The sequence below is a fragment of the Manis javanica genome, chromosome 5 (assembly GCF_040802235.1).
Source record: "Manis javanica isolate MJ-LG chromosome 5, MJ_LKY, whole genome shotgun sequence".
In the NCBI taxonomy this organism is placed as follows: domain Eukaryota; kingdom Metazoa; phylum Chordata; class Mammalia; order Pholidota; family Manidae; genus Manis; species Manis javanica.
The window spans coordinates 1,299,288-1,309,664 of NC_133160.1; the positions used below are offsets into that span (position 1 = coordinate 1,299,288).

Consider the following 10,377-nt stretch of genomic DNA (forward strand, 5'->3'; position numbering starts at 1 on the left):
CTCCCCCCAGACGCCACCGAGAAACCGGAGGACTCCCGTCGCCTGCGCTGGCGGGTCCTCAGCGCTGGGTGCCCCGCGCCTTGCGCCCCGGTCGCCTTTCCCGCCCAGCTGCGAGAGCCGGGCCTGCGCGGGTCACGTGGCGCGGCGGCCGCAGCCCCGGCGCTGACCCCGCGGGGAGGGAGGGAGGGCGCCGGGGGAGCAGGGGCGGCGCGGCGGGGCCGGGAGGGCCGGGCCGGGGCGGGGCGGCGCGGAGGGGCCGCGGAGCGCCCGGGATTCCCTGCGGAGCCGCGCGGCCTCCGGCCCCCAGTGTCCAGCCCGCCTGTCGCCGGTCCGCCGCGCCCTCCGGTCCTCCCGACAGCCGGTGAGTGCCCCAGCCCGGCCCCGCGCCCCGCCGAGCCCACCCCGGGAACGCCGCGTCCCACCGCCCTCGGGGCCGACCCTGCCGCCGCCCCGCCGTTCTGCGCTCGCGAGTTTCGGAGCCTCCCCGGGCGGCACCCACCACGCACGGGCGCACGGCAGCCGTGGCCTCGATGCCCGTCCCTCTCCCTGCAGGTCAGGGCGGCGCCCGGGAAGATGTACCAGAGCCTGGCGCTGGCCCCGAGCCCCGGCCAGGCCTCGTACGCCGACTCGGGCGCCTTCCTGCGCACCCCGGGCGCCGGTTCCCCGGTGTTCGTGCCGCCCGCGCGCGTCCCCTCCATGCTGCCCTACCTGCCAGCGTGTGAGCCAGGCCCGCAGCCCCCCGCGCTGGCCGCGCACCCCGGCTGGGCGCAGGCGGCCGCGGCGGACTCGTCGGCCTTCGGCTCCGGCAGCGCGCACCCGCCGGTCGCCCAGCCGCCCGGGACCGCCGCCTTCCCCTTCGCGCACAGCCCCCCGGGGCCCGGCGGCGGCGCGGGGACTCGCGACGGCAGAACCTACCAGAGCGCGCTGCTGGCTCGAGAGCAGTTCCCGGCCCCGCTTGGGGGGCCCGTGGGCGCCTCGTACCCCACCGCGTACCCGGCCTACGTGAGCACCGAGGTGGGCCCGCCCTGGACCTCCGGGCCCTTCGACGGCAGCGTCCTGCACGGCCTGCAGGGCCGCCCGGCTGGCCTCCCTGGCCGCAGAGCCACCTTCGGTGAGCGTGGGGCTGGGGCGGCGCCGCTGACTTGGGTCCCGGGCTCTGTCCGTAGCCCGCTCCCTACGAACCATCCCTCCCCGGCTCCCCGGCATCGGGGCTTTCCCGCCGGTGGGGCGCCGACATGGCCCAGGACTCAGGGACATGAATGAACCCGGGCGGAAACCGTCTGCCACAGCCTCACCCACCCTGCGGGAAAACGCCGCGTCCTGATTTCTCTTACACGGTAGTGAAAAAATGTACATATTTCCACCTTTCGTTCGTGGGAGCCCAACATTCGGATCCTGCCAATTTAGAGCCTACTTCTTAAATGTTTGTGTGAAAAGTTTCGGAAATGATTTTTGTAAAATTCAAAATGCCAGTTGATTCAAACATCCACATTCACGTCTGTTCTAGGATGTTTACATATTCTAATTCGAGCCCTGGTTGTGAGGTGTCCCCGGGGTATACGTTTGGACGGTCGGATTCCGGGCCTGTAAAGCGGTGATGCCCCACCCGGGTTCTGAGTGGCCGGCGCCACCGCACTTTCTCGGCCCGGGGCTGAAACCCAGCGCCACGCCCCTGTTTGCGCCCGCGGGGAGGCCCCGGGCCGACGCTCCCGGGCACAGCTCCGGGGCGGCCACCGGCGCCGGCTGCTCCGCGCAGGAAGCGGGTCGCCTCGGCCCCCGCTGCCCAGGGCTGCCCCGCGCCTGGCGCCCACGCCCAGCCCGGCGATGATTGATCCCCGCCCCGCCCCCTCCCGGCCGCCCGCGAGTCGCTGGCGCCTGGGGGGCAGGGGACCTCTGCCTGCGGCGCCCGGGGTGGGCGCTGGAGCCAGCCGCGCTGCCTTCCCAGGGAGGGCGGTGGTCGTAGCAAGGGCACCCCGGTCCTCGGGGGAGCCGAGATCCCACAGCCTGCCCCCAGCTCCTCCTGACTGGCCCACCCTGCACAGCACGAGACCTTTCCGTCCCCTCCGTCTGTGTGTGTACTGTGTTGTAGCCCCAGGGACCCAAATCGGGGACGCTAGTGCACGTCGGGGGATTCAGAGGGACTGCGCCCTGTTGTCCCCTGAGCTTTGATTTATTGGCCCTCCCCCCCCATCTTTTAAAACAACCCTGACAGGGTTTTCAAATCGACACAAACTCTGCTGTGCGCGAAGTTAAAATTTCAAATAGAATTAGATAAAATTAGTTTTAAAAGTACAAGTTTAGGACAGACACACAAGGAAGGGTAAAAGCAGAGCGGGTGCTTGGGCCCCGGGCGCAGAGCCCCGGCCCACGAGCTGCCGTCCCGCAGTGTCAGACTTCTTGGAGGAGTTCCCGGGCGAGGGGCGCGAGTGCGTCAACTGCGGGGCCCTGTCCACGCCGCTGTGGCGCCGCGACGGCACCGGACATTACCTGTGCAACGCCTGCGGCCTCTATCACAAGATGAACGGCGTCAACCGGCCACTCGTGCGGCCCCAGAAGCGCCTGGTGAGTGCGGGGCCGGGCTGGGGGCCGGTGGCTCCTGCGGACAGTGGCACTGCCCGTCCTGATCGGCGCCCCAACGCAGCTTTTGGCCCCCAGGGCGCCTGGGGCTTCCGCCTGGCTGGGTAGGGGGAGGAACAGGGTGACCTGACCAGGGGGTGCTGGAGGGGAAGGTAGGGCCGTGCAGACCCAGGACATTGAAATCCCACCTAGCAGGGGGCCTCGGGACCCAGCCCTTGGGGAGCTCTTTCTATGCAACACCACCAACAGTGAGGCCAGGCCTAGGGCTGCTTGCCGCCAGGCAAAACTTGTTTTCAGTTTTGGTTCATCTCTGGCGTGGGGCTGGGTTGGGACTTGGGGAACCAAGAGCTCGACTTTTGCCCCTAGCAGGGCAGAGTCCCCAGAAGTTGATAAAGGTTTAAAGTTACTTTGTTCTATGTGGTGTCACACAAAATCTCTGATGATCAAATAATTTTGTAAATAAGTGGAAAGGCCCGAGTCTGCAGCGGCTCCCAGGTCTGCACAGTGGGGTGTGTCTGGGTGTGCCGCGCCTTTAGGTCTGATGCTGGGAGAAGCCCCAACAGCCAGTCAGTGAGTTATGGCCAGTTTTGGTGTGTGAGGCCTGGAGGTGGGGAAGGGTCTGGCCCTGGCTGACGCCATAGGGTGGTCTGACCAGCCTGCCAGGGCTCCTGTTCTGGGCCACAGGGAGCACTGGAGCCCACCCCTCGGAGGCCCAGACTGGGCAGGCAGCCTGAGGGCAGCCCTGTCTCTCTCCCTCTGATCCTACCAGTGTGTGGGGTCTGCAGGTCCCCCAACCCCCTTCCACCCATGCCGTGCCTCCGGAGCGGACTCTCAGAGTCTCTGCCCTGTGCATGCACCCCTACCCCCAGGCATGCTGCACTGGCTCAGTGGGTCTGTGCCTGGCACTCAGGGTGGGCAGCCCCACCACTCACATGGACACCCAAGGCCCTCGGAGGCCTGAGATGCGGGAGCCTGGGTCACAGGACTGGACAGTCACCGCAGACTTAAACCCACTCCAGTGACTCACTGCCCCACACACGGTCAGAATTGATATCTCAGGAGAGGCCTCCCCAGGAGGAATTTTTAATGATTACAAGTGTCCTCGGAGCTTGTCACCAAGAGCACAGGGATGTGACAATAACAAGAACACATGCTTGCTCCCTGTTTTTGTCCTTCGCATCCTGTGTACACCCTTGGCCTGCGCCTTCTGTCACAGCTGAGCGGAGAGGATAGCTGTGGTCCCCATGGTGAGGTGCCCTAGGAGCCCCACATACCCAATCCCCTAAACACTGGAGCCCAGCAGCCAAGGTCAGTGGGCAGCAGACCCACTGGCCCGAGGCCAGCTCTGGCGCCAGCTCCAGGAAGTGGCCGGTGCCCTGTGAGGCCCAGCGTCCTTCGCAGAGCAAGCCTGGACCTTGACTGAGGCTTCAGACCCGCTCTCTGGAGCCGGGTTTTCCTTCCTACAAGCCCCGCCTCACGACTGGTGCCCTGCAGTTTGTTCTTAGGCAGGGAGGGACACGTGTGCGTTTTCAGGCTAGGCATCCACCCGTCTCCCCTCCAAGAGCACTGGGAGGACCGTCAGAAATTGGGGCCATTTTTCGCTGCTCTGCAGGGCAGGTTGCCTGCCACCTGCAGCACTTGACGCATGTGCGCGCCGCACCCCTCCAAGCTGCGCTCAGCGCCTTCCCTCTGCCAGCACCCCCAGGTTCCCCCCAGACTCTGTGCCGACCACCGTCCTGATCTCTGTGTGTCTCAGTTGCTCGCAGAGCCTGGAGCTGGGGTGGTTCTGCTGCAGTTGGGCAAGCAGGCTTTGAAGTTTAACTTAGTTTGAAAAGAACAGATCAAAAAAGAAAAACAAAATGCAGCGAGGGGAGGCCTGGTGGGCAGGGAACCCTGAGAGCCGCCAAGTCTGGCTGCTTGTCCACACTGTGAGGAAGGAAGGGCAGGGGTGTGATGAGCCGAGGGAGGTAACAATGTCCGTCCTGGGGCCACTGCGGCCCCTCTGGCCCCTCAACAGCCCTAAGCCTTGGTTTCCCATCCGTAAAATGCAGGCTGGCAAGGGGATAGGTAAATACAAACAAGCAAATGCTTCAAATATTTTTTGAGGCACTCTTTTTTTACATGGGCCCATTTTAACTTAATTTCCAGTCTCTTAGTTTTAGTTTATGCTCACTGTCAAAAGATTCACACGTGGCTTCCAGATGTTTCCCTTGTACTCTTAGGGCATAAGGTGCTGGGTGCGTATGCCTCTGGGGCAGGTTTCCACACCCATGTATTCTGTGTATATGCCACATGCCATTTCTCTCCACAGCCCACCTTGTAGGAGTAGCTCCACTGTGGGTGTGTGTAGTTCTGCTCTTCCGAGATGCACAGGTGATTCTGGGGGTGTTCAGGGGAAGGTGTGCATATTTGCAGGCAAGCCCACACGTGTCCACACCCATGTGTGCATGCTACTGAATAGCACTGCATCATGTCTTCGCACTGGCATCTATGTGCCTCCAGGGAGTGTCTCTGTAGGGAGGATTTGGGTAGGAAGTGGCCTGGGGGGCATGAGGAGACAGCATTCCATGTTGTGATTCATTTTAGTGGTGCTGGCACATTTCTGGAACGTGGGATGGCAGTGTGAATCTAAGGGAGTGAATGTTGGTAAAAGTGACTGAGGGTCCCAGCTGGATAAGGAGCAGGTGGGGTTCAGGCCATGGTCTCCCCTTAGTCTGAAGGCACAGCAGGAGATGGGGACCACGGTGGGGCCTAGAAGGGGGGATTAGGGTCACCAGTTAAAATACAGGATGCACAGTCAAACGTGAATTTCAGATAAACAACAAATAGCATTTTAGCATCAGTATGTCCCAAATATTGCATGGGACACCCTCTATAAAGTATTTGTGTCTAGAAATCCACATCTAGCTGGGTGGTGTTGTTTTTTTTTGCTAAATCTGGCAGCTTTGCCAGAGGTTAGGGGATCCTGGGATGGGGTGGGTGGCAAGACAGGAGACCCTGCCTTGTGCTGAAAGTGGACCAGGAGGGAACAGGGGCACCTGCTGTGTGCAGGGCTCCAGGTACCCGACAGGCAGGTTGAAGGAAGGGAGGAGGATACTTGAATCTGACCCAATAAAAGCTACTCTAGGTGAGGTCTGGGTACAGCCAAGGGCCTCCCAGGCGGAGGCTCTGCTGGGGGCCCGGGGTGACGCTGGGCCCGGCACTCCTGCCTCCACACGTGTCCCATGGCCTGGCCCTTGAGGTTCTGCCGGGGCCTTGGCTGGGCGCCAGCCCTCCTCCTCCAGCAAATGTGCAAGACCCCCACCCGGGCACCCCCAGGGAGACTGCTGGAAAGCCCTGAGAGGTTGGACATCATGCCCAGCACAGCGACGGCCAAGCATGGGGCCTCCAGGCTGGGCGCTCCGGCCCTGCCCTGCGTCTGCAGCCTCCCCTCCAAGGACTCTGCCCTTCTGAGCCTCCGGCTCCTCTTGTCCCGGAGCCTGGGGCAGAGTCCTGCCTGGAGACAGGAGGCTGAGCCTTAGGTTGAACAGGGTGGGAGCCTCTGGAGCCTCTGGCCGCTGCCTGCAGCCTGGGGGGGGGGGCAAGGAAGCAGGTCCTCGTCCAGGGTTTTCTTGGGAGCGGCTGGTTGGAGGGCTCCCGGCAGGCCCTCCCCCGCTCCCCTCCCAGGCTGTTGTTCCCAGGGGCAGGCCCTGATCAGCTGACTGCAGGAGAAATGGGGGGCAGGAGGGGTCGGCAAGGCCCGGCACACACAGTCACTGCATAGGGAAGGACCCTGGAGACCGCGGACCGACGGGGAACCTGAGGCTGGGCGCTGCCTTCTCACCCCGACCCGGGACAGTTCGCTCTGCGGTTCTGCTTGGCTGTCCCCCTGTGATTGCCCCCTGGCTCTGCCCTGGGCCAGAGAGTTCTGAGGAAGGGACACATCCTAGGCTCAGTTGTGAGTGTGGGGTCCTTGTGGGCTTCTGTGCCAGTGCCCAAGGTGCCACTGGAGCACAGGGTGGTGTGACTTGCTCTGACCTCTGACCCTGGCTGCCCCAAGGGGACAGCTTAGGGCTGGGGTAAAGACTTCCTTGAGGATGAAGTCTGGCAAGCAGGAACTGGCGGGCAGTGTCACCAGAAAGCTGCTCCAAGGCACAGGGAAGGGCTGCAGTCAGAGGCCCTGGGGGACCGGGGCCTCACCCAGAGCACTGGGGCTCCCAACTGTGGGGTCCAGACCCTGTTCAACCGAAGCAGTGAGAACCCAGAAGAATCTGTGCCTGAAAGGTGGGCTGGGCTCTGGGAGCTCGGGGGACCCTGAGCTGGTGGGAGGTCCCGTCAGGCCTTCCAGTGACTCCCCAACCAGACAGCTTCACAGATCCCCTTCTGTCCCCCCAGGCCTCATCAGGTCCAGGTGCCTGACCCACTGTCAGGATCCCTGGGGTTAGTGCTGTGTGGACCCTGCTGGGCCCCCGCGTGCAGGCAGGTTTGGGGTCCCTGGTCACATACAGACCTGCGCGACTCAGGGGGCAGCTCTGCAGAGGCACGTTAAAGACGTAGGCCTTTGGAATGTCAGGGCCCCTGGAGGGTGCCAGGTGGGCCTGGTTCGCCCTGCGTGGGGCTGGTGAACAGCAAGGGGAGGCCTGGGTCTGTGGGACCTGGTACCCTCAGCCCACCATTCGGTAGAGTGGCCAAGCTGAGCAAATGCTCGGGTGCCCGAGGGCCAGCAGGCCCCCTAAGTGTTCGGCCTGGGGCCTGGCCTCCAGAGGGGCCCCTGAGGACGCCGCTCCACCCTAAAAACACCGGATCAAGGCCCAGCGTCCGTAGCTTAAGGGAGACACCCGGAGGTCAGCAGCGTTTCTGCGCTGGGTCCTTCGTGGGACCCTAACCCACAGCAGGCCTATCGTGGGCCTGTTATTGCCCTCGTTTTACCGGTGGGGAAAGGCCCGGGCAGACCTCCCGACCTTGGCGCCCAAACACCTCCCACCCGGCCCACGGGGTCCTCCTGGCGGCCAGTGGCTGACCCAGCCCCGCCGCCGTCCCCGCTCCACAGTCCTCGTCCCGCCGAGCTGGCCTCTGCTGCACCAACTGCCACACGACCAACACGACGCTGTGGAGGCGCAATGCTGACGGCGAGCCGGTGTGCAACGCCTGCGGCCTCTACACGAAGCTGCACGGGGTGAGCACGGGTGGGGCGGGGCTGCGGTGGGCAGGCGGCTGCGACTTGTCACGTGGAGGCCCTGCCAGGTGACCAGGGGCTGGCTGCCTGAGGCAGGGTGCGCCCACCACCACCCCCTGTCCCCCACAGCCAGGGGTTGGCCCCCTGTGCAGGTGGGCTCCCACTTTCGGTCAGCCTGGGGCACAGTATGGTCAGCCCAGCCTTGCCTCTGTGCACCCCAGGGCCCCCTGGTCCCCGGGGCTCTGTGGGCAGTGGGAGGGGGCGCAGGGGCTCCTCCCGCCCTCTGTGGAGGAAAGCCCGGGCCCAGGGGCACAGTTCAGCGACCAGGGCTGCGAGGAGCCGGTTAGCCCCAGAAGTGACTGGCTCTTTGGGCTGAGTTCAGGGCAGGGGCCGTGCGAGTCCCTGGGGGTGAGCTGCAGTAGGAACCACCAGCCCGCCCCCCGCAGGTGCCGCGGCCCCTGGCCATGAAGAAGGAAAGTATCCAGACCCGGAAACGGAAGCCTAAGAGCCTCACCAAGACCAAGGGCTCCGCAGGTGCAGGGGCCGGACTGCCGGTGGTTCAGGGGGTGCCCAGCCCCTCGGGTGGGGCTCACATTCTCCATAGGAGCCGCTTTGAGTGTCTCCAATTCCACTGTTAAAGCTTCACACATGTGGTTCAAGCATCATCTCCCCCCACTCTGCTCTGGGGTGGCTCTGGTTAGGGGGGTGCGGTGCTGTGAGCTCACAGGGCTGTGGGGCAGGAGGTCTGGTCCCCCTTATTCCCCGCATGACCCTCGCAGCCAGGTGTGGCCGCATCTGTAAGTGCCCGCCTTCTGTCCCAGGGCCCTCAGGAAACCCTCCAGCCTCCCCGTCGTCCTCTGTCCCTGACCCTGAGAGCTCAGTGACCACTTTGAAACCTGAGCCCAGCATGGCGTCCCCCTCATGCCCTGGGTCCAGCATCACCTCCCAGGTAAGACAGACAGGGTGGGGTGTGATGCCCAGTGCCGGCTCCCTCAGGAATGCCTGGCTCCAGCTGGGTCGGACCCCCATCAGAGCCCCCAAGGGCCTCCCCCAGGGACTCAGGGCTGGGCACAGAGTGGGTCACTGGTACAGGAGCTGTCCCTTGGCAGGCAACAGGCTGGGAGCCTGGACATGGATCCTCGTGAATGTCCCCACCCCCTTCCAGGGCCTGAGGAGGCCGCTTGGCCCCAGCCAGGCTGGCAGCCACTCCTGCATTCTCATGCATCCCCTGTCCCCCCTGCAGGCCCCCAGCCAAGCGGATGACCCCCTGGCCCCCAACCATTTGGAGTTCAAATTTGAGCCAGAGGACTTTGCCTTCCCCTCCGCAGCCCTCGGCCCCCAGGCTGGCCTCAGTGGGGCCCTGCGCCAGGAGGCCTGGTGCGCCATGGCCTTGGCCTAGGTCCCCAGGCACCCACCCAACCCACCTCGCTGCCTGCTTCACTCCAGCACAGCAGAGAGACACTGCCAGGCTCACCCACCAGAAGCGACTGGTGCCAGCAGGATGGAGGCACTGGGCATCCGGCAGCTTGGTGGCAGCGAGGCCCCAGAGGAGGAGGAAGGCCGGTGGGAAAAGCCCCTGCTGGACAGCAGAGGACCCCCAAATGCTGTGTGAGGCTCTGAGCCACACTGGCCACTCCAGCCAAGGCTGACCCGGGGTGCCCAGCACCAGCTTGAGTTCTGATGTCCGCGCTCGCATCGCATGTTTACAGGTTGCGGCAGTTGGAAGAACCCCAACCTTCTGCTGTAAAGCCAGGGTCGTAAGTGAAACGGCCGAGGCCAGGCAGGCGGCAGGAGGCCCCCCTCGGGCCTGGGGGACTGTCTGTCTCTCACATTGATGGATCGAGCCACGGCGCATAGAGCTTGCCCTTCTGTGAGTTCAGGGCGCCCAGGGACACATGTGCAGGTCGTGCGCTGTGTCAGGACACCTCCATGAGAGGAAGCGTTCGCATCACGGTCGTGGACTCCTGTATTTATTGGGACGGTTTTTCCAGAGGGAGTGGTAAAGGGCCTTGTTCTGATTGCATCTGTGCACTGTGACCATTTCTGACAGAGTGAAGTGCTGAGCCCCCGTTCTGACACACGCAGATGCTCTCAGGGCTGCTGGGGGGTTGACCACTTACCCTGGCTTATCTGGGACTGTCCCAGTTTAGTCTGTTATCCCAGAAAAATTATTAGCAACATCCCCTTTCACTTACAAAAGCCCTTCCCTCACAGGGTTGATGGATAAATCAGTTGGCCATGCTGGCTAGAGGAAACAGCTCAGCAAAGCCAAATGGCTCCTGACAGCATGGTGCCGGGGAGACGACCGGAGCGGAGGGGAGTGGGGCGCATCCTGGGGAAGGGCCGCGCCCTCACTTCTGCCCAGTAATAAGACCTGATCTTCCCAGAAAAATGAGAAACCTGGATTTTTTTCTTCTTAAAACTTGTATCCCCCAGAGCACAAGAAAACCCATTCATACCCAATTTGGGAATGTATTTTTTTAATGTGAAGTTTTCTAGTTGAAAGCTTTTTTCCCACTTAACTCCAATTTGATTAAAAAATCTTTAAAATACTGTGAGCCAACTAGAATAGTTTTGGGCCTGTCCCCATTGTGTCACTCTGTCCCCATTGTGTCACTCTGTATAAAACTTCTTTTCATATTTAA

At 63.1% G+C, this 10,377-nt stretch overlaps 1 protein-coding gene across 1 annotated transcript; it reads left to right on the forward strand.

Moving 5' to 3' along the window:
• The first annotated feature begins 206 nt into the window (after positions 1 to 206).
• Positions 207 to 9,267, forward strand: GATA5 (GATA binding protein 5). The gene is made up of 7 exons (XM_037006445.2): positions 207 to 361; positions 553 to 1,111; positions 2,387 to 2,562; positions 7,607 to 7,732; positions 8,179 to 8,266; positions 8,554 to 8,681; positions 8,976 to 9,267. Exons 2-7 carry the CDS (start codon positions 574 to 576, stop codon positions 9,129 to 9,131), a joined length of 1,212 nt encoding a protein of 403 aa, XP_036862340.2. The 5' UTR covers positions 207 to 361; positions 553 to 573; the 3' UTR covers positions 9,132 to 9,267.
• The last annotated feature ends 1,110 nt before the right edge of the window (positions 9,268 to 10,377 follow it).

Excerpts from the sequence above, each read along its gene's own strand:
- GATA5 (XM_037006445.2), top strand. The coding sequence starts at position 574 with ATGTACCAGAGCCTGGCGCTGGCCCCGAGCCCCGGCCAGGCCTCGTAC. Across the intron at positions 1,112-2,386 it reads TGGCCGCAGAGCCACCTTCG|TGTCAGACTTCTTGGAGGAG; the intron begins GTGAGCGTGGGG and ends GCCGTCCCGCAG. Across the intron at positions 7,733-8,178 it reads TCTACACGAAGCTGCACGGG|GTGCCGCGGCCCCTGGCCAT; the intron begins GTGAGCACGGGT and ends CGCCCCCCGCAG.